Raw genomic sequence first — 24311 nt, 5'->3', positions numbered from 1 at the left:
TGACTATATATGCTGGTTAGCTGTAGATGGCCCATAAACTAGTGCTAGCAGTTTCTCGTGCCATGTTCCAAATCTGTTAACTTCTGTATGACTACTGTACTGTATCTCCCTTTCATAAAGACTTCCTTGCACTTTCCTTTGCCTTTTCCCTGTGGCACTTAAAGAGTTCCATTTCCGTTTTAGTGCACGGTTTTGGTCCTTTGCAAAAGTTTCTGCCACTGTGTCCTTGCACTTCTTTTAATCCCAGGGCTTCCAGCTATTATCCATCAAAATTAAGCCACTCCAGCATCAGGTTAATGGACGTGAACCTTACCTAGGTGAATGAATTATGGAGTTAAATGCTAAGTCTTTTATGTGAAGGATGGCTCATATCCAAGAGGGCTAAGATATTTGGATACCTGCTTTCAAACTGCACTGCAGAACCGACAGGTGCATATACATACAATCACAAGTGTTCCTGATGGAAAAGGATAATTAAACTCTTCTAGCCAAAAAAATAACTGCACTGTTGAATGAGGTGATCCATGTTTCTGCTGCTTAAGAGTTTTGAAAACATGCCTAGAGTCTGAATACATGTATTGCTTTGATCTACTCAGAATAAAGTTGTCTCAGCTCAAGGAAGACACAGATCAGGTAGTAGGATTGATTCTGCACAATTTCAAACCACAGGATTTATTGACTACTGAGAGCCAGTATGGTGTAGTGGTTAAGAGCGGTGGACTCGTAATCTGGTGAACTGGGTTCGCTTCCCTGCTCCTCCACATGCAGCTGCTGGGTGACCTTGGGCTAGTCACACTTCTTTGAAGTGTTTCAGCCCCACTCACCTCACAGAGTGTTTGTTGTGGGGGAGGAAGGGAAAGGAGAATGTTAGCCGCTTTGAGACTCCTTCGGGTAGTGATAAAGCGGGATATCAAATCCAAACTCTTCTTCTTCTTCTTCTTCTTCTTCTTCTTCTTCTTCTCCTCCTCCTCCTCCTCCTCCTCCTCCTCCTCCTCCTCCTCCTCCTCTGTATAAACAAGGCAAAAATGGGCATACAGAAAAGTAGAGGTCAGGGGCAAGGGTTCTTATCTAGCCTTCTCCTGACAAACCATTTTCTTTGTTTAAGGATGTATTGTCATAGAGAAGTTTTCATCTGTGACCAGAGGTTCCCCATCCTTGTTTTATTGTATAATTATAGTACAAGACTGTTGCTTAGGGATTGCCATTTGTTCCAATCTATCGCAAAAGAGCAGGTTTTCCCTTGGAAAGGAGCAGGGCAAGGAGAAAATTGCTCGGATCCACGTTTTCTAGGCAGGCCACAAGTGGAAACACGGACAAGCTCATGGTCAGTTCCTGTCCCAGCAGTTTGTATAAGACTGTATGGAGGAGCATAAACAGAGCAGAGAAGCTCCTCTTGGTTGGATTACATCAGATGAGAGTCTCCAACAGGCCAGGTGGAGCAAATGCACATAGACAGAAAAGACAGCTGGACATTTCAACAGAAACGCTTAATCCCCAGAGAGGATGATGACTGCGAACAGGGAGGGGGGTCTTATAGAGAAGGAGTAAGCGAGAAGAAAATTTGGCAGGAGTTTACAAACAGAAGAAAAACTTAATGGTGGGAAAGAAACACTGATCTCATTTGACAAACGAAGTGCTTGCTGCAATGTAGTACTGTTGAATTGTATCTTATAGAAGTAAAAAGGGAAAAAAAAAAACCCTGCACGCACACACTGGAGAAAAGAAGTTTCCAACAAATAAGAAAGTGCCTTGTGAATCAGAGGCATATTTCTTGCAGACTCTGGTTCTGTGTAACTCTGTTCCTTTGCTGAGGAAAAGTTTCTATCTTGGGACAGGAACGGATTTCCTGAATTGTCCTCTGTCCAAGAAATAACAACATACCCTTCCTTTAGCTGCTATCCTGGAAATACCTCCCACATGCTAAGACTAGAGACAGGATGTTAGGTAAACTGGACTTGCACCCTGACACGTTAGTTTTCCTTTTGGAAATACTTGGTGGGTAGGCTTTGCTCAAGCTCAGGATAGGAACACAGGGAACTGCCTTATGCTCATTCAGACCCCTGACCCATCTCGCTCAGGACTGTCTAAACCATGGGTAGGCAAACTAAGGCCCGGGGGCCGGATCCTGCCCAATCGCCTTCTAAATCCGGCTCGTGGATGGGCCAGGAATCAGTGTGTTTTTACATGAGTAGAATATGCCCTTTTATTTAAAATGCATCTCTGGGTTATTTGTGGGGCCTGCCTGGTGTTTTTACATGAGTAGAATGTGTGCTTTTATTTAAAATGCATCTCTGGGTTATTTGTTGTGCATAGGAATTTGTTAATCCCCCCCAAAAAAATATAATCCAGCCCCCCCACAAGGTCTGAGGGACAGTGGACTGGTCCCCTGCTGAAAAAGTTTGCTGATCCCTAGTCTAAACGGGCTGGCAGAAGCTTTCCAGGGTTTTGGGCAGGGAATCTCTCCCAGCCCTACCTGGGGATTGAGCCTGGGAATTTTTTGCATGCAGAGCAGATCACCACTGAGCCACGGCCCAGACTATGATCACCATAGTCTGATCTGAAATCCTTCCTGTTCACAAATACCAAGCTAGTGATGCTGGGAAGCTTTTCCTTGTCACATGCAGCTTAGCTCACAGCCTTGCGATATCTGGAGCTAGTGCTTGGAATGTGAGGGACCCAGGATTAGGGCAATTATTCCAAGTTGTTTTGGGTGGGCTTATTGGCACAGGTGGCTGTCACTTTCCTCCCATTAAAAATGTGAGTATTGCAATGGAAGACGGTTCTCTCTTTTGTCTCCAACACCTTGGCACTGAATGTAGTGGTACCTCTGAGGGAACAAGGAGAAGGGGATGACAGAGGACGAGATGGTTGGACAGTGTTCTTGAAGTTTGACCAAACTACAGGAGGCAGTGGAAGACAGGAGTGCCTGGCGTGCTCTGGTCCATGGGGTTACGAAGAGTTGGACACGACTAAATGACTAAACAACAACAAACTGCTGAGGGATACACCTGCCCTCTATGCATTTGTCTAAGCCAAATCTGGCTATCTTTCTCCACCCCTTGCACCTATGGTTGTTATATATTCCCAGGGCTGTCCGAAACCAAAGCAAGAAAATAATGAGACACAAGAATGCATCCCCGCAAAAAGGCCACTATTTCATCTATTGAGGAATATTATTAGCAAATGGGCCTAAACGATTTCAGAAACCTGCAGTGATGGTTTAGGAGCAGGTGCTTCAACAGGTAACACAGAGTGCCCTATGTCTGGGTTTGTTCTGGAACCAAGTGTGACTTTTTGGAAACTCTCAAGTAATGACGTGAACAACCCTTACTGGTGTGAGATGTAGGAACTGACAGTGGGGAAGCACTGAGGGTGTCCTTTGGTAGTGCCAGTTATATTGAGGTACAACAGAAAACAGATTGCCAGCAAATTAGTGCGTCACAAAAGCTTTGATTTGAGCACCAACTGCTTTTTATTTTTTTGATGCACTTTAAATTTTCTATTGTATGCTTTTATAACTGTATGCCACCTTGAGACATGTTTGTAGTAAGCGACAATTAATGTAATTAGTAATGATAAAAATAAAACTCAGGAAAGGCAGAATGTTTAATCAGAAGTTAATCTGCATGCTTTGCTGCTGTGGAAAACACACTGGGAAATCCGGAAATAAGAACAGCAAGATAGAATAGTTTGCCTCCCTTGGAACTAAAAACTGTGGCATGCCAAATATATTGGCTGATCAAGCAGCTTTTGAAATTCAGTAAAATAATACAGATTACTAATACCTAGGGAAGAAAGTGATTCATCTGTCATTTTGCAACTGGTCAATTTGCAATTGTATCCCCAAACCACTCTAGAATGTGCAGATGTTACATTCAGATGTTATGTCTATTAGTCTTGTCCTCTCCTTCAGCATAGAGCTTATGCCTGTATTATAGGCAGATAAATAGACTCGTTTGAGAAATGATGCTGAATGCATGTAGCTGGGGATGGGGGGGGGGTTAGGTCAGGGCCAAAGTGTATTATTTTGCTCCCACTTTTGTGTGTTTAGTCAACACTGAATGCAGCATCTCTGCAGCCTCTATAATGATCTAGATTCTAGAGTAATGGCACGCAAACAGGCACACCCTCCTTCAAAATCGTGGAAATCAATGGAATTTAAAGAGGTCGAGAAACCTGGGATATGACCTGCAAATCACAACAAGGTTCCATGTATCTTGGAAGGATAGAGAAAAGTGCAAGTTCTCTTAAAAGGTTGTTGGAAATTTGGTTACCGTACTTAACCACACAGTCATTGTACTGTAAACAGTTAAGCTAGTTGTATTTATGTCTGCAGCAAGTAAACGAAATATGTGGCAAAATATGACTACAGATGAACAATGAATTCCTATCACATTTATCTAAGTCTGTTCCCTAGGGAAATCTGCTTTCTACCAGAGCTCCTTGCCCCCACCACTCCCCCAAAACACCAGGCAACCAGAGAGCACATTGTTCATTGGTTCTGACATAGCTGATCATGTAACGGTGACTGGTGGAATAAAGCCCCATCAACCTGGAGAACCAAGCCCAGCTGCAACACTCGTCCTAACTGGGGGCTGTTATGATGGCTGCACCTACCCATAAGCAGTGTTGGCCTTTATCACATGGCCTGTGGGCCTTGCCAACTCCAGATCTTTGGTTTGCCTGGGATTTTCTGGGGCTCAACAGAATGCGCTGGTCTTGAGGGGTGGGACGAAGTGTCACATTAGCACAGTGCAGACCACATCTTTAATGCCACATTGAAATAAGCAGGATTTTGGCTCATGGTTAAACTTTCATTGCTTCCAACTGGAGTTACATTTGTATATAAATGCTCCACTGTGTTTTTATATTTGTTCTGTGTTTGCTCATTTTCCTTACCAAAGTATTCAAGATCTTTTGGATTTGTTTTGATTCCTGGCGTGCCTTTGTCTTACGCAGTGCTTTTTTTCTTTAAAAAAATGTTTAGGGGTACTTGCATTTTCCTACTCGTACTGAAATACTGCTCCTCGACAATGCCAAACTTAGATTCACAAAATGTTCAGGGGTATGCATACCCCTGTATCTCCCCAGAAAAAAAGCACCGGTCTTATGTAATATACACAATATTGATTGTCTACAGTTAAAATGGCCTAACAACATAGATTGTATACAGTCTTATTAATAAATAAATATATATTACAGAAATATTACCAAGAACCAGAGCAATGTTACTTTTTAAGAAGCAAGGATCCTGGTCCTATAAGCACATAGTTAAATTTGTTTTAAATAATAGGATAGCTTCAGCATTGTTGGTTATGATTCCATGTGATACACAAGGATTATGAAAAAGCTGTCTGGAAGTTAGATCATATTGTTTAAATGCGGGTTTCAGGAAAAGGGGAGCTTTGCTACATATATGACTGTAGAAGCTGAACACCAAGGTACGTTCTGTTGTATGACTATTAAGTGACCTGGTTCGTCTTCGAGGCAGTGCATCTGAGATGCCTGTGCACTCTGCTTGTATACATGCACGTTTTATGGAATTGCTTTGCACTTTTTTCATCTCCCACATCTTTTTCATGTTCCCCAGCAGGAGGGAGAATCGAAGGAAAGGAAAGGGAAAAGTCTACTGGCTGCTTCGTTCTAAGGAACATATTTTGCTACGTGGGGAGACTATCTAGTCAGGTGAAACTGGCAGGGGAAGGAAGAGGATTGCCTTTTGGCCATAATGAGTCCGCGGTCCCAGTTTGCTTTTCCCATTCTTCTTCAGGCCGACAAACCAGTTTTTATCTGCGTGCATCTTTGATGTGTAGGTATTGTAATGGTTTTCTTCCATTCTCTCCAGGAACAAACACTCTTCCGTTGGCACGTGCTGAAGGAGAGAGAGAGAGAGAGAGAGGTGCATTCATAATGGGAAGCAAATGAAGCAGCTGTGTTCTCTGCCAGCAATGAAGGATGGTGCTGACTTCTGCATCAAGCAAGTGCTATCTCACACTTTTCGGGGCATTTCCCCATTACTTTTTTCATTGGGAAAAGTCTGATCTTTAGGGGAAGCAGGTATGTTAATTGTGCAGCCTACATTTGTTGCAGTGTGACTGAATCCCACCCAGAGATAGTGACAGTCTGGAAGTGCCCTTCTGAGTCAACAGTGCGGTGCAGCAGCAAAAGAAGCTAATGCTATTCTAGGCTGCATCAACAGAAGTACAGTATAGTGGTCTGATCAAGGGAAGTAAAAGTACCACTCTATTCTGTCTTGGTCAGATCACACCTGGAATACTGTGTCCAGTTCTGGGCTCTGCAATTTAATAAGGATGTTGACAAGCTGGAACGTGTGCAGAGGAGGGCAACCAAGATGATCAAGGGTCTGGAAACTAAGCCTTATGAGGAGAGCTTGAAGGAGCTGGGGATGTTTCTCCTGGAAAAGAGGAGAGTGAGAGGAGGTATGATAGCCATATTCAGATATCTAAAGGGCTGTCACGTGGAAGAGGGAACAAGCTTGTTTTCTCCTGCTCCAGAGGGTAGCATCCAAACCAGTCACTTCAAGTTACAAGAAAGGAGATTCCCACTAAACATTAGGAAGAACTTTCTGATGGTAAGAGCTGTTCAACAGTGGGACAGACTCCCTCAGAATGTTGTGGACTCTCCGTCCTTGCAGGTTCTAAAGCATAGATTGGATGGCCATCTGTCATGGGTGCTTTAGCTGAGATTCCTGCATCACAGGGGGTTGGACTAGATGACCCTCAGGGTCACTTCCAACTCTACAATTCTGTGATTCTGTGTTGATCCATGTGATTGGGAAACCTGGGTGGAACATAGGAAGCTGCCTTATAGGAAGTTGGACCATTGGTCCATCTAGCTCAGCATTGGTCCGTGTATGCTGACTGGCAGTGGCACTCCAGGATTTTGTCAGCCTAGCCCTAACTGAGATTGAACCTTGAACCTTCTGCCTGCCAATATGCTGCTCTGCCACTGAGCAACAGCCCTTCCCGAACTGTGAGAGTATCACACTTGTCTCAAGATGGCAGCACTAACTTTTTGGCTCCACCTATCTGTTGTTCTGCAGGGTTGTTTCTTTTCAGCCCCTTCTGTATCCTTCCACCACTCCAGCCTGCTGAGTGAACAGCACATACAACAGCTCTGACGCTTGTTTATCCTAGGGTTAAATTTGGCTCAGTGTCCCCAATGGCATCACCCTCTGTGATTTGGCAGCCGGAGGAAGAAGCAGCATTGCTCCTTCCAAATACGAAATCCAATATCTGGAAGTATTTTGGAACATCGCTTCTCATTATTTTATTTATTTTTCCAGAAATAAAGCTGGGCAAAATGTGGCAACCCAGCTGCAAAAACAACAAACAATGTCTATTTGCTGCTCGTAAGCTACAATATATCTGCAAACCTCAAAACCTCCCCCAGTCCCAGTCCCAGTCCCACAGAAACCTCATACTTACCGAGCCATATAAACGGCCATTGGCATCCATGGCCAAGTAGTGCCCAGACTCTGTGCTCTTTATGTACACCTCACCCAAATTTTCTGCACTTAGAAGCAGTTGAACTGCAATAGAAAATAATAATAAGAACAGCAGCAGCAGCAGGAAGGTAAAGCAGTTGTCCAAATATGTAGGAAAGGATGTGCTAGCTTCTCTAAGCTCCTTGGAGGGGAAAAATGTGGCATGGGTGTAGCAAATGACACCTGTAGCAAAATATTGCAGTGTGTGGAGTGTTTCTTGCTCAGCTTTCCAATCTTTTGTAAAGTCATTCATTACAAATATCTCTGTTTCCTTCTTCTCCGTGGTTGCATAAAATCCAAATCTGAGGGGATCATTTAGTTTTTTGGTACGACTCCTTTCATATTTCTGGACCAGCCATCAACATTCAATGCCTCCCCTTGAATATGAACCATCTCACAGAAAAAAAGTAAGTTAGAATGACTCCCAGTGTGCCAGGACAAAAGTTATGACGGGGAATATGCACCCATGCCAGAGATTCTTCCAGTGGCAGGGAATTATTTTGTTAAGTCACATTCAGATGACTTAATCAGATGAACCATTCCCCTGCTGAAGGAGAACTTGACAGCCCTCCAGGATCACTTGGGCCGTGCAGTAGCTCTGAATGCACAGCTACAAGTAGATGTGAAAATTGCAGCCAACAGCCATTTATGAAAACAAGAACTGCTTCCTATGGGAGGTTGGGCTAACGGTTCTTAATTCATATTCATGTTGCTGTTGTTGTTTTAAGAAATGTGATCTTGCAAGATAAAAGATGGTGCTGAATCCTCTAATGACTTTGTCTTTTGAGAAAAAGTTGGCTGCTCACGGACAACTCATAACAAACACCAAACAGAGAAAGAGGGAGGAAATTACATAATATAGTCAGGGGAAAACTGACTTTATTTATATTAAAATTATTAAACCAATCCTTTATTTTATATAATAGACTCCAGTGGGTAATTTGGGGTCAATAACAATGAGGTGTGTGTTTTTGCCATAGATACCCATTTGCCACCTTCTCTCCCTGTCTCCACCAATCTTCTTGCTTCCTTTCTCTGTCTCCCATTTTTTCTTTACTTCACTTTAAAAGGGACACTTAGCAACAATCTGGCAGTGGTGCCACTGGTTCCAATCCACCACACTGTACAGCAACCCTGTTCATGTCTGCTGATTCAGTTCAGCATGCCTTTTTCTGAGGTAAGTGTGTTCAGGATTTGCATGTGTGCAAACACACACATACAGGGGGGGGGGAGAGAGAGCATGAGAGGAAGGGGTGAAAGAGAAGATTATGTTCCCCCTAGTAGCAGCCCATGCCTCATTAAAGAAGACCTCTTCCTACTTTTGTGGCTGTTTTGTGGTGTGAGAGGATGGACTGCTTATCACTGAAAGAAACGAGATTGCTGTTTTTGCACATCCTTCCATGTAAATGGGCACTGCTCATTTTAACAGAGTCAGGGCTCTGGCCCTGTACAAATGTCATTACAAAGATTAGTTCAATAGGTTGTGGAAAGTGAGGGCACCACCCAAGTTTACTTACGTCGTCAGCCCAAGACTTGTCCTCTGTAACTAGGGTTATTCCGCTGGCACATACTCGTTTAAGGAGTTTCCTCTGTAAATATTTTTTCATCAGGATGTCCAAGTTTAATAGCTCATTTACGCTAAGCTCATTTCTGGCACAGGCTAGCAAACATACACCCTTTAGAAAGCAACACTGGCTACACGCAACATTTTTCCGAGGGGGGGAAGGAGAAAGCATTGAGAAGACTATAGTGTGCCAGTGATGCATGGTGGGAGGTGTGTGTGTGTGTGTGTGTGTGTGTGTTTTCACATGGCGCTAATGCTTTTCCTAGCTCATAGCTGTTCTTCCTCTTACAGCTTGCTGACCTATTAGGGAGTAGGAATCCATCCTTGTTACAACACAGCTGGACACTGGGAAGGCCTAGAAAATCTTTTGCTACCACAAAAACGAAGCAATGGCTACGGTGTTATATGGCCTTTTCAAAAGGATTAGACAAATTTATGGAGGAGAGGACCTCCAGCATCTGGTGGTGGTGGTGGCTAAATGGGACCTCTGTGTACATAAGCAGCATACCCCTCAATACCAGATGATCGGAATACACAATAGAGCAGAAATGGGGAACCTCTGGCCCTCCAAATGTTGTGGGACTCCAGCTCCCATCAGCCCCAGCCAGCTGATTGGAGCTAGAGTTCAATGAGATCTGTAGGACCACTAGTTTCCCACCACTATAATAGAAGAAGGCCCTGCTTTTCTCCCCACTCAATTTTTAAAACTATATATATATATATATATATATATATATATAACAGAAAGCAAGAGAAAAATAAACACTGCCAGTTGACACTATTTTCAGGGTCAGTTTCAGAGAATAGCATTGGGTGGTTGACTTTTGGCTCACCGGCAGTTGTGCTGTGGGGTATCACAGGGTATCATCTGGTCCCCAATGCTGTTTAACATCTATATGAAGTTGGGTACAGTCACCAGGAGATTTGGAGCAAGGTGTTACGAGTATGCTGATGATACCCAACTCTCCTTCTCTTTAACATCTGAATCAGGAGAGGCTGTGCACAATTTAGTCTTGGTGGTGTGCTGGATGAGGACCAATAAACTGACTCTGAATCTTGGCAAGACGGAGGCACTGTGGGTTCCTAAGTCCAAATAATATCAATTGCTTGCTTTGCATAGGGTTGTATTTCCTCTGAAAATCGACTACAGGTGCCTCTATATCCATCTTTGTTGCTAGAGACCCAAGTGACCTCAATGGATAGGAATGCCTTCTACCAGCTAGGGTTCATAAGATAGGTAAAGCCATTTCTGGACTACAATAGACTGACTATGGGCTGGTAGCCTATTGGACTACTGCAATGCGCTCTATGTGTGGCTGCCCTTGTGGTAGGTCAGGAAGCTGCAGCTACTGCAAAATACGGCGGCTGTACTGCTCACTGGGGCAGAATATTTTCAGCACCATGTTCTTAAAATCTAAGTGCTGGTGTTTTGCACCTGCTTCCAGGGCAACTCTTTGAGTTCTAGTAAAACACATAAGCCTGGAGTGGAGTCTGTTTTTCTTTGTTCTGAACAATGTTCTCTTCCCCTTCTACACACACACACCCACACACACCCACACACACACCCCTATCTGTGAAATCAGTGCATTGTGAGTGAGTGTTCCAGTGCATAAAAACAATATCAATATTGTTGTGAAGTAGGGAAGATCTCAGCTTAAAATATTTATCTCTCTATGTGTGTATACTTGCCAACACAGGATGGCATTCAATGCATCTGATGAAGTGAACTCTCAACATAAGAAATTTGACTAACACTGCATCCCCTCTGGAGCCTATTCTTGATATCTCTGCAATTAGTGGTAGAGGAGTTCCTGCCAGATTCTTTATATTCTGCTGTGAAAAGCAAACCTTTTCTAAGCTCCACAGAACTCCCTGAAGGCAGTGGGACTGGCTGATGGCTTTACTTTGAACAACAAACATATTCCCCCTGTGCCATGTAACTGCTTTTGAGTGTCTGCTAAGTTTGGAAGACATAATGCCCTTATGAAGACCATGTTCTGAGCTGGAACTAGTTGACCTCAAGGATTCCCTGTGGGATGAGGGGGCCCTCTTTTCAAACAGTGCAAGCCCAGACCCCATATTGCATGCTGAGCTAGCTACACAGCTGTTTGTATTCCAAATGATACACAGGGCTGACACCAAAGGCAGGGGGCATTCAGCGGTGGTGGCAATGCAGTGGGGCCACTCAGAAAGGGCCTCTTGCCTGAGGGCCCCCCCAAAAAAAAACCTGGATCTAGAGCTGGTGCCTTCTATGTATCACAGAAGAGAGAGGTGTTAGCAAATACACTTGTCGGGGAGGGGTGGGCCTCTGTATTTCAGAGCATGTCTCTCCTCCTGCATCTTGCCTTTGGCTTGTTCCTTGCAATCGGCAGGCACGCTTGTGTGCCTTCTGCAGATTTCCCTCCTTGTTTGCTTTCCTACCTCCGTTGCTTGAACAGGGTTTCTGAAAGGTTGCATGCCAGTTTACTCTGGGTTAGAGACTTCCCGTCTGTCCTTTGCTATGTTTACTCAGGATGAGATCATCTTCGCTCAGTCCACTGTTGAGCGTGTGTGTGTGTGTGAGAGAGTGTGAGTGTGTAAATGGCATTTATAATTAAACCTCTGCCATAAACTGACTTCAGAAACAAACCAGAGAGCAAAGTTGGGGCAGGGGAGGGAAACCGCATATTCCTGTGGCTTTCCTTTAAAAAAGAAGAAGAAGGTGCTTTTCTTAGAATTTGGAGAGTGCGTCTGACTGCGTCCTGTCAGCACATCCTGCAGCAGGGAGCCCAGCTGTATTCCAGTAAGTGCACAGCAGCACAGAGTACACACACAGGGCAGGAAAAGGCTCCTCCTGTGAAATCAGTGCGTTGCAAGTGTGTGTTCCAGTGCACAGTGGAGCACGATGCATGTCAGAGCTGCTGGACCATCACAACAGTGGAGCTTATTGTACTGTCTTATCTTCCAGTATCAAGCTGCCAATCTCACCCGCCAGTTTCCTGGGACAAAGGAGTTCAACAAGCCTCCCAAGCATTTTGTGACCATAATAGCATTGGAACTGCAAAATACAGATTCGCATGGGTGGAGCAGTAAGGCATACATCTGTATGTATGATTTTGCAAAGAAAAGAGCCATTTATTTATGACATTGATATGGGTAGAGTTCCACAGCTGCCTTAGATCGTAGAATTGTAGAGTTGGAAGGGACCCTGAGGGATTATCTAGTCCTGTGGTTCCCAGATCCAGAGGGCAATTGGGCCAGATCCAGCCCGCGGACCATAGTTTGCCGACCCCTGATCTAGTCCCATGGTTCCCAACGTGGGGCGCACGCCCCACAGGTGGGCAATTTGATTTTTAAGGGAGGCAATTCAAGAACGAGTTAGAGCTTTTAGGCTTCCTCCACATGAAGAGGATTTCACTTTTAGAGTAATAAGAATTCTATGTCACCGGGGGGGGGGGGCTCAGGATTTTAGAGATGCTTAGGTGGGGCATGGCCAAAATAGGTTGGGAACCACTATGCAGGAATATGCAGCTGTCCCATACAGGGATTGTACTTGCAAATCTTGGCATTTTCCTCACCACACTCTAACTAACTGAGCTACCCACACACATCCCTTCCCCAGCCTGGCATCTGCCAGATGATTTGGACTACAACTTCCATCAGTCCCAACCAGCACAGTGAGCGGTTGGCGGTTTTATTCATTCATTTGTTACATTTCTATCCCATTTCTCCTCTGAGCAGCACAAGATGATGTACACAGTTCTCTCCCCTCCCCGGTTTTTATCCTCACAACAACCCTGTGAAGTAGCTTAAGCTGAGAGACTGTGACTGTCCCAAGATCACCTAGTGACTCTGGAAGGATTTGAATCCTGGTCTTGCAGGTCCTAGTCCAGCATCTTCACCACGACACACACACACACACACACACACACACACCCATCTGAAGGGAGTTGTAGGTCTGAAGATCTGAAAAGCATCATGTTGAGGAAGGATGCTAAACACTGGGCCATATTCATCAGGCAGCATCGGAAAACTGATTCGCATTATAGGGCGACACCCAGTGCTTTTCTTCTAGGAAAAAATGGTGCTGGCACTGTGTACCCTTGAGTATTCCCAGAAAAAAAGAAGTACTGGCGATACCCATTTCCCCCCTGCTTTGCAGTGTTATGGGTAGGAAACAGTTACTTTATTACAATAGTCATGTGACACAGCCCACAATGAAACTGCAAGCAATGCATTTGCTCCTAACATTGTAGTTTGGACATGCATGAAAGCAAAAGTTTGGGAAACTGCTGCTCTTAACTGATCAAGGGTAAAGTCTCTCTTAAAGCCCCGTTTAGTCAGTTTAGGACATTCTTCGCAATACCCGGCGCAAGGAGCAAGCACTGAATCCCAGTAACAGAATAAAGTGTTCTTGTCCTAAGGAGGAAACTATTGGCTCCCATGCATTCTTCGTCCTTCCCACTTCCTCTCTCCATCATGTTAAAGCACAGAATAAGCATTTCAGCAGATTCTGTTCCCTCAGGAATCCATTATGAAGTGCTGTGCAGGGGGAGAGGGAAATGGATCTTGTGTTGAGAACACATCCTATACAAAACAGCGATAAAACACATTCCTTATCCATAGGACCTTCAGTTACTGTAGGGTACTGCATACGGTCCCCAAACATGGAAAGTAAATTGATATGGTCAAGTAGGAAATATGGGCAGGTAAGCTTTAAGTATTTTATAATATTGTTGGCATCAGTGGCACGGCTGCTGTTTTTCATCACTGTGCTTGACCCATCCTGAAGGTCATAGAATCATAGAATTGTAGAGTTGGAAGGGACCATAAGGAGTCACGTAATCCAACCTCTTGCAAAGCCAGTCAGCTGAAAACTGGGCAAGGGTGCTGGTGAAGGTAAAGGACCCCTGACAGTTAAGTCCAGTCGCGAACGACTCTAAAGTACTCCTCCGTAGTTCTAAGAGTGTATATATTTAGTTTCGGGGGCTGGGGGGGGGGGAACACGTTGAAGGCAGTTGGTACATGATCAGAGACACTTTTATTTATTCTTTCCCATATTCCAGGATCCATCACTCATGCTAATTAATGATTTTGAACCTGAGCCCTGGAACAAATGAGGCCTAGGTAGGTGCATGATTATTCCCTCGGTGTTCTGGGACACAGGGCATCATTTTTTTCCGAGGTTTAGAGCGGGCACCATGTTCCCTGTGCTTTGGAATTGTAAATGTAATAATATATACAGGGCCAATGAGGGCAATTATTCAATAGGTTTGATTAAAATGAGCAGGGATAAGGCTATACAATCAAGACTAACAGTACTTGTAAGAAATTGCTATGATAATGCTGCTGGCTGAAGCAAGCTAAACTTTATAAGGGAAGTATCGCTGCCATAGATCTGCACCTCGTCTAGTAAAATTTCTTGTAAAAGGCATGTTCAGTGTAACAGTATCCCGTTGAATTTTCTCCACTTGCAGTGGGTTGGGAAATGCTGAACAAGGAGATCTTACTCCACACATTTCTCTGACTAGATACTGTCTGGGAGAATGGAGGGGAGAGATGCTGATTGGTTGTTACAGAGCAACTTGCATGACACTAGCTTCTGACTAAGGTCTATGGAAAGATGACCTACAGACTGTGATGCACAATGCAGACATCCTCCTAACCAGCTGCAGTCTTTATCTTGTTGAATCTCAGGCATTCAGGCTGTGGGATCAGTGAACACATGTAAGGGAAATGCAGCGGGATGAAGCCTCTGCATATGTGGCTGGACCCACAGCAGCCTCTGTCTCCAAGTGCAAGATTCCCAATTGCCTGGAAGGATCATTCAGCACATTGCAGGGACTCCGTTCAGACGTCTTGCACACATATTCATTGATCACACAAATCGAACCACAGTTCTTTTTGGTTTTCAGCTACCTGTGTCTCTGGATGCAGCTATGATTTGTGTTTTAGGGGTGGTGGTTTATATTTAATGGTTTAACTTACACATGTGTACATATCTAATGTTGAGTTATCACAGACACACAACATTAAAAATGCACGCATATAGATGGGAAGCCTTTGGCATGCTTTAAACATCAGTGCTTGCTACATTGCCATGTAGAGGAAAATGAGATTTGGTGTTCGGCATGTCCTAGGCTACACCCAGCTCTCATTGGTCAAATAGTACACCCCCCCCCCCCCACAAGAGTGCGCTCTAGAATGTACCACCAGGATCCTTTGCCAAACAGTCAAGTTCCATGGCAAATGATCAAAAGTATACACAAAAAGTATCAGGTGTAATGACAAGTATTATACAACAAACCAACAACACCAAAACTGGCTTATGAATATAAAGGACAATTTTACTAGAATAGGTATATAAACTCATAAACCTACTAAACAATGAGCAAACTAAAGTGCAATGTGCATAACCAAGCCTGGAGATACTCATAAACATAGAATGAACAAATGTCTCTCTCTTTACTATACCAGTTGTGTATGCGGTAAGTATTTCATTACACGGCTGAAACATACAAATCGTTCTTCAAATAGTCGTTCACTGGAAGCACAAAGCCATGTATGTAGGAGCGGTTGTGAGAAAGCGTTCTTCAAGTAGTCGTTTGCTGGAAGCGCAAAGCCAGATATATATATGAGCAGTTGCGGGAAAACATCTCCACACCGCTCCCAAGATCTTTTGTCTTGAGTGAACCGTGTTGAGTGATTAGGTCAGACACAACATGAGATGGGCATTGCATATATTTTGTGGTCTTTCATTTATTGTAACTGGAGTGCCATTTTGTATTATTTAGCATTATTGATTGATGAAGCTTGCTGCGAAACCTGGATAATATCTGGAGAACAGGTCTTGATTTGGCTCCATTTGACTATTTGTATCACTTTTACCGTGGGAGCTGTGTGGAGTTGTTATACAACTGGTATAGTAAAGAGAGAGACATTAGTTCATTCTATGTTTATGAGTATCTCCAGGCTTGGTTATGCACATTGCACTTTAGTTTGCTCATTGTTTAGTAGGTTTATGAGTTTATATACCTATTCTAGTAAAATTGTCCTTTATATTCATAAGCCAGTCTTGGTGTTGTTGGTTTGTTGTATAATAAATGATCAAAGGTTCCATAGTGGAGAGGTCCAGTGCTGGATTTATGGTGGTGTGAGTGGTTCCCCTGCACCGGACACGAAGCCCAGGGGGTTCAAAACAGAGAAGATTCATAATTGAGAAGATACATTTGGGGGCCTCGCTCAGGGCACCATATTATCAAAGATTACCAAAGTCCACCCCAATAGGCCACCACAATAAGGGTTTATTTAAGTTTGAGACCCACTGATAAAAAGCAAGTAAAAGCTTACTGTGTTGGTCATTTCGATCCATTGTACCATCCACTTTGCCATCAGGAAGTATCCTCAAGAAATGGCCTCCGTTGCTGCAGTAAAGGAGTTTGGGCTTCTTGTAATTCCCCATTGGGAGGTCAAACTTCTCCGTCAAAGCTGTGAATGTCGTGATTTCCCCTTCAGCCATTTCTTGCACAGTCTAGGTGTCTGGGTTTCAGTCCTGAAAGAGAAGTTCAACAGGCCCATAGGTAATAGCAATAGTCCCCTTCCCCCCCTTTTCTCCCTCTCCCTCTCAACATTCCTCCATTGCTTCCACCCATCTTGCATGAAATGAGAGACCAAGGGTCGCAGGTTGCCCACCCCTGCCTTATGAGAAGATACCAGAAGCAGAGGGGAAATGGGGAAATGTTTTCATTGCTGCTTCTGAGATATGCCTGCAAAACAAACGGGGTGGGGTGGGGCTCTGCTGCCTGCTGTTTTGATGAGGTTTTTGAATAGCAACACCTACTGCCAAAGCAATCACAAATCAAGGGGATGGTTAAAAGAAAGTGAGGAATGGGAATCCTTTTCATCTCTGAAGAATGAGCTGGGTTAGACACAAAGCTGTTTCTAAACAGAAGTTCTGCTTTCAAGGTATAGGAAATGAACAGCTTGAGACAACCCAGAGGGTGTTCCTCAAGCCAAGCTCTGGTGAAAAACTACTCTGATTTTTTGGGGGGGGCACATGAAAGAGCAGCAGCCAGCGCTGCAGCCAACACTGGGTTTGAGTCTCCTCCTCACCCAGTGGATGAGATATCCTCTTATACTGCTGGGCTGAAGGCAGCTATCCAGCCGAAAGCCCACAATTCAACTGAGTAGCAAAACTGTTTAGTTTCTTTTTATTTATTTATTTTCTTTCTGTCCCGAACCGCCTGATCTTAGGGACCTCTGCTGAATGGAGAGACACAAAAATATAAAACAAAAAGTAGGACAGATATTGACAGGTCCAGTTCCAGCTCTTGTATGACCCATTTAAACTCAGATGGTCTACTGACTGCAGGTCATAGAAGATACCCTAGGAGGTGTCTCTCCATGCACCTTGCAGCCTCTTCTCTAATATGCCATCATCTAGTACAAATAAAATAGAAAACCAACTCAGACCCATTCGTTTTATTTCTTAAAACAAGGAGGGCTTGACCATGATGCTTCCTTCCTGTATATACAGTGGTCTAAGGATCCAAGTGCTTCTCCAGATTGTTTCAGCAGAACAGCTCTATGGGACATTTGGAAATGATTTAGTTAATTCCACGTTGCTTCTCTCCTTTTAAGATTCGGCACTATTTTTAGAACCCATCCTTGCTTGCCAGCAGCCTTTGACTCCACAAGAGAAGTTGAATGAATACTATTTTCCACCCCCATTGTCCCGCTGTGCTAGACGTGAACGCTGTTCTCATACTTTTATGACCGTGTCGTTGGTATTCTGCACACAGCTCTCCTCATGGGTTCGCTATTATACTTTTGGCAGGGAGAGGTTGGGTTTTACGGGAATGAAAGTGTGTGTGTGCGCGTGTGCACGCAAGAGGGAGAGGAGACAAACCAAAGACAACACAAGGGGCCTGATTTTTCTGGTTAGAGGCCTAACCCGCTTAATGATTAAAAAGCTTGGAGAGGGCCAGGAGGCTTCATCCAAGATGACATCTCCCTCCGGCGCTTTGCAGCAAAGGTGGAATAGTCTAAACTAAGACACCCTGTAAGGAAAGGCTTTTGGCCTTGGCTTGGCCGGGGAAGTAATGAATGGAGGCACAAAAGCATAGGCATCATCTCAGGCAATTTGGGAAGCAGTTTTTAGTCACTGATTTTAGTCACTTGCACACAGCTTCAATTTTATTTATTTATTTGAAAAATAATTACATACTGTTATATCATTAAAAGAAAAAAGAAAAAAACATCCAAGTGCTTTACAGCAATAATACATAAAACATGCCATAAAGCCAGATAAAAAGTTTAAAAACAGACATCAATGAACCATTGTAGACTGTCTCATTTGTAGGTAGGCATTCAGCACAATTATTTACCTGGAAATAATTTGCACTGAGCTCAGTAGCCTTCAGTAGCTCAGTTCCACTGGAACTCTCCTTGGTTGGGTTGGCATCCGTTTTTCTTGGGAGAAAATGGAAGGGTGTGCCTTTGGGGAACTCTCTACATGCCCTGAAATGATGCGCTTGTTTTCTCTTTGCTTCAAACAACGAGTGTGATGCCTTTGCACAGGAGTCAATACTGTGTATTTAGGTAATTAGACTTGGGTATACCCCCATCAAGAGAAGCTGAGGTCTTCCAGCCAAAAAGATAGGAGAATTTTCCTATGGTGACTGATATGCATAATGAACTATGTAAATGCCAGCCTAGTTAGTCTCTGCCATATCTAAAGCAAATAGAAACCCTTATTTAGCATTAATTAATTATTGACTGTTATCAAGGAGCAGTTTCTATCAAGCAACTTCTATCAACCCCAGGTAATTGGATTAAACCGAAATTTACATTTCCTGCAAAAGTCCTCCACCTTTTCCTGACTGACTAATTCATGACAGCTCACTGCCACATACCCTTTTGTCATGCCATTTCCTTGCATGACAGTGTTCTTCATGTGATAATCCATCACATGATAAATATCCTTCGCATGATAATCCTTTGTTTCTGAGCCCAGGCCAGTCTCAGGAAGTCTCCTTCCTATAACTGGGCACCTCTCTGTCCCCAATCTGTTCATTCTCTTGAGTCTGAAACTCACCAGCCTGATCCACACAACTTATTTCAAAGTTTGCCCCTACCTCGTGGATACAGACTGGAGTAGGACATCTTTTTCTGAGCTAGACCCTGTACCTTTGACTCCTGTTCCCATTTCCCTGCTTCTGTTTCTCTCTCTCTTTCTTTCAGGTTATTCAGGACCTTTGCAGGAAAGCCCTAGTCAATTCCCACAAGGAAAGCTCTTTCTATTTTCAGACTTTATTGGAGGATTCTGGCCCTGGATGTGGCTGGCTGAATAAACCTGAACCTCTAGGCAGAACTTGTCATATTACAAAAGAAGGCCCCTTGCAGAAGGCATAGCTTAATTAATGTGCAGACTTAGGGCTTCTCCACACTGGGGGAAACCGCTCTTTAGCGCTCAATCAGAGCAAACAGCATACTTTGGATCTGACCCCAAATTTAATTTCAGTCCTGTGATATTTGATTATTTAAATTACACGAATATAATTTATTATATAATTGGATTATTTGCAACCATCTCAACATGCTGTACTGTGGATCTAAATATGTGTTTTTCTTGTTTGTTAGTTACCGGTAAATAAATAGTATTTTAAAAACCACTGAGACTTGTTTTCTCATCTTTGTCTACAGTGTATTTCACTCTTCATATGTTTTAAATCTTCTTTCGGGTGGGGTGAGGTATAAACCTGAGGGAACTTTTAAAGAAATATTTTTCTTGTTCTTCCTTAAAAAACAAAAAACAAACCACCCCCTCACTCTCCTCCACTTTCAGTTGTCTTGTAAAAACAATACTTTTGTCTCTATCCTGCCCGTTACAGTAACATTTAAGTAATTGCTTATGTACAGACTCCTTGGTTTATGTGGCTGAGCGATTCCTCCTGCCAAGCAGAGAGCTGCCTCAGACATTCTGTCAGGTTATCAATATTTAATACAAAGGGATCATAAAATCTGATGGATTTCTTTGTACTCATCTAATTCTGCATCAAGAGAACACATCGGGACAGAAATGAAAACTACATTGTAAATCTAGTGGGCTGGAAGAACAAGCTGGGGGCGGGGAGAAAATTTTGTCTATATGCTTTGATAGCAAATTATTTAATGCGCTTTAAAGATAATGTAGTGCCTGTTTGGGAGGCTTGTCTGTGAGTTTCCTGTCCATATTTGTCTATTCTCTTCCCTTTCCTTCCACCTAACTTGCTTCTTCTAGATCAGTGTTTCCCCACCTTTTTTCAACCGTGCTCCCCTGCAATACAAATATGAGGTTCTGCCCCCTAACAAAAGCCTGCCCCCCTGACAAAAATCCTGGTTAGGTCCATGCTCTCGCCCCCCGTCCTACCAGTAGAAAGATAGCTATTTAAGTGTTTTGTTTGTAAATAGAACATGTTTTATTTATATTTTGTATAATTTATACAAAATACATGGTTTGCCGCCAGAGAGTCCAAGTTAACTCTTCTCCCTTGCCTTGAGCCCGAACCAGATGTGAATTAAACACTTTTAGAAAATGTAAATAGCAGCTGCAACCAGTAGTGGCACTACTACTGGCTTAAAAGAAAAGCCCGACTAGCTTTTCAGATACCTTTTAATTGAATAACATTTTGAGGAAATGCCTGAAGTAACTGATATTATGGTTTGAAGTCTTGTTAATTCTGCTATATTTTACTCCAGGAAGATCTATTCATCCTAAATTAAACCCAATACAGTGGTACCTTGGGTTACAAACACCTTGGGTTGCAAACACTTGGGGTTACAGACTCCGCTAACCCGGAAGTAGTACCTCGGGTTAAGAACTTTACCTCAGGATGAGAACAGAAATTGTGTGCCAGCGGCAGCAGGAGGCCCCATTAGCTAAAGTGGTACCTCAGGTTAAAAACTGCTTCAGGTTAAGAATGAAAACGACTTACCACACCTATCGGCCAACCACCCATTCCCACCACCCTTCTGAGTAATACCCCTCCCCACCCTCTCACTATATATAAGGGTCTGGTGACTTCTGTTTCAGTGTATCTGAAGAAGTGTGCATGCACACGAAAGCTCATACCAAGAACAAACTTAGTTGGTCTCTAAGGTGCTACTGGAAGGAATTTTTTTATTTTACCTACAACTGGTTCACTTTCTTTTGGCATGTCCCTTGAATACAACTGCAAATTGGCTTGCAAGAGTGACACCTGGTGGATACGTTTGGTGTGGCTGCACACTCTTCCCTTGAAAAAACCTACTTACTTATATTGCAGGACTCAATATCAACACCAGCAGCCAGTTTGGCCCATGTCCAGGGGTGATCGGAGGTGTAGTATAGCAATGTCTGGAGGGTCACAAGTTCCCCATCCCTGTGCTGAGGCCATGCCCTCCCTATTGAACAAAAGTGTCATAAACCTTGGAGTTAAATTTTGATTTTGCCACGTCTGGCTTTGAGGACAAAAAATAATTCTGAGCAAGCTCATCATTGCACCACTTGGATTTAACAAAATGTCACTGTTATATTTGGGGGGGGGGGATAAAAACTTCATTGCAGTGTCTTCTGCTATTTCTTATCATCTCAGATGAAATTTGGGGGAAAGTGCAACTTTTTCAAGGGCTGGAGCATCTCACCTCAGAGGAAAAGCTATAATATCTGAGGCTTTTTCGTTTACAAAGAAAGGCAAGAAAGAAGGGGCATGATGGAGGTGTTTGAAATTATGCGAGATATGGAGAAAGCAGGTCGAGAGGGATTGCCCCCTCCTTCTCATAATATGAAAACTCAATGAAGCTGAATTTTGAAAGATTCTGGACAGACAAAAGAAAGCATTTCTTCACAAAGCACACAACCCTTTGAAATCTGTGGACATAAGCAACTCATTGAAGCAACTCATTGAAGCAACTCATTGAAGCAACTCATAAAATCATTGATTTTAACAGCTCTGCTCTGACTGTGACTTGGAGAACAATGGACATCATTCGTATCTCTCAGCTATCACAAATATCAAACCATCGCAAATGCAAAATCCCAATACCCTTACCTATTTATAATTCCATATCTGTTCACAACAGCAAACTAAATTAAGTGCATCATAACACACACACACACACATATATAATCTCCTCTTCATAAACTTAGAAAAGAAAGCCATGTTTCAGCAACCTGTTCCAAAACACTATGAATTGCAAGTAAGGAAGAGAACTTTATTCAGGCTCATAACAGCATGGGCTCAGTGCAAGGCAAGAGATCAGGATGCCAACTTGAATAAAATATTGTGGGGGCCCAGGTAAGCCCCGCCCTGCATAACTGATCACATGACACAGTTCACACAGACCATTTGAATGGGAATGCCCATCAACTTTGTGGGATCGCACCCCCCCTCAAATATCTTATTGTGGGGGCCAAAGGCTAGACGTTGGCTCCTCTGCAAGAGATGCAGGAATGAGTGCAAGCATCAGAGATGTCTCAACAGCCCCCGCTGCCAAGCTTTTAAAGATGAGCTGAGATGAGACTCTCTCAACATGCAAGATTGCAATGTTTAATGTATGGATTAGATATAAAGATTTGCTTGCAAGTAAGACACCTAGGTGGATTTCACCTCTGGAAGCTAAGGCTCAAAAAAGGTTTAATATGGAAACAAAATGGTTGAAATATAGTGATTTGCTGATGGAACAGGACAACAAATATAGCCTAAAACCCTATGATCAGCTCAAGGACAAATTGACTGACTGGCTTCAATACCATCAGATCAATGAAATGTTTAAAGCAGACAGCAAGAATACAGGATTTCAGTTAGAAAAATCCAGAGTGGAGATGGAATTACTGGACTCTAAGAGTAAGAATCTTTCCAGAATGTACAATTTATTGTTGGAGTGGCATATGAAAGACACCAGAAATAGCTTGTGCGCATGCGCAAGCGTCATTTCCGGCCAACTTCTGGCGCAGCGCCGGAAATAGCTTTTGCGCATGCACAAGCATCATTTCCGGCACACTTGCAGGTCTGCGGAGGCCCTTGCGCATGTGCAAAAGCTATTTCTGGTGCCGCACCAGGAAAAGCGAGTGTGCGCGCGCAGGGGCGCACGCTCCCCTGCCCTCTGCGCGATTGGCACTGGAGGAACCAGCCCGAGGCCAGGTAACTTTGGCAACCCCTGATCTAGCACAACCCCCTGCAATGCAGAAATGTTTTGCCCAAGGTGGGGCTTGAACCCATGATTAAGAGTCTCATTCCATAATCTATTTTATTCATAGAAGAGGATATAAAATATTTCTTTTTTGCAATTAAAAATGTGTGATCTAACTATAATTACTGCTCTCTGATTAATCCCCAAACAGCTAGAAAGACTCTCGTGATTAGAGGCAAAAATGCAAACCAATCCGTATTCAAACTATGTTTGAATTATACTCAAAAGGAAATCACAATACTTACGGTACCTTTTGCCAAATACAGAGCAATTCTAAAACATCTGCATTCATGTTGCTTGCTCTTTATTGCAGTGCCAGTACTCATCAAGTTAAAAATTTACTTATATTTCAAGCATGTAAAAGCTTTTCTTTCCCCTGGACCGATCTTAAACCTTATATCAAGTGATGCAATTTGAATTGCCCTCCCCCCCAAAGCCACATTTCCATAGCAGTGACTGTATATTAACTCCTGGATCTTTTATTCAAGTTTATTAAGCATTTAACTTTTCAATAAAGTTTTGAAAAATAAAAATCTTTCTATTTTTAGGTGAAATTGTTGCACTAGGGCAACAGAGTGCTTTAATCCACTTTAATTGTGCAAATGTAATTTTCCAATATGCATCTGAAGTCCTCACACAGAATACTGACAGTCTGAAGGCACCCTCCTTGGCACTGATCCTGACAGCATCCTAAAACCCCTCTGCTTGCTTTAGGATTTTGGCTATAATATGTTGGCATTAACTATCTGTGATAAACTAAAAAGGTCCTCAAGTTCTGCAGTGTCCTTGATGACTTCCTTTATGTGTAAAATCAAAATAGATCAAACTGGATTACTTATGGCTTAAAGAGATGCAAAGAAGTGGTGCGAGGTGAATAGTGTTTGGATCTGAATAATCTAAGACATAAAAATAACAAAAATGACCAATGTATTTCCAGTGAAGGGATTTTTTATAATAACCATCTTAAGAAACACTCATTTAAAAAAAGTATCTAAGTTTAAAACAATTACAGAAGCTTTAAGATTACAAAGGAATTGTTGCCTAAAATGT

General features: G+C 43.1%; 1 protein-coding gene across 3 annotated transcripts in view; it reads right to left on the bottom strand.

Annotated features, from left to right (window-relative positions):
- Positions 1–5065: 5065 nt before the first annotated feature.
- FGF1 (fibroblast growth factor 1) overlaps positions 5066–24311 on the bottom strand; it is a 47786-nt gene continuing 28540 nt past the window's right edge. For 2 of the 3 annotated variants that reach the window (XM_033140024.1, XM_033140023.1), the window contains 3 exons: positions 16401–16602; positions 7449–7552; positions 5068–5872 (listed from right to left, as the gene is read on the bottom strand). In XM_033140024.1, coding sequence (XP_032995915.1) covers positions 5678–5872; positions 7449–7552; positions 16401–16569 — 468 coding nt within the window. In that variant the 5' untranslated portion in view covers positions 16570–16602 and the 3' untranslated portion in view covers positions 5068–5677. Of the gene's footprint in view, positions 5873–7448; positions 7553–16400; positions 16603–24311 lie in introns of all 3 variants that reach the window. The other variant, XM_033140025.1, reaches the window with a different exon arrangement.

Source organism: Lacerta agilis, chromosome 2 (genome assembly GCF_009819535.1).
Source record: "Lacerta agilis isolate rLacAgi1 chromosome 2, rLacAgi1.pri, whole genome shotgun sequence".
In the NCBI taxonomy this organism is placed as follows: Eukaryota; Metazoa; Chordata; class Lepidosauria; order Squamata; family Lacertidae; genus Lacerta; species Lacerta agilis.
The sequence above is the reverse complement of the archived record's forward strand: the minus strand, read 5'-3'. Positions and strand labels throughout refer to the sequence as shown.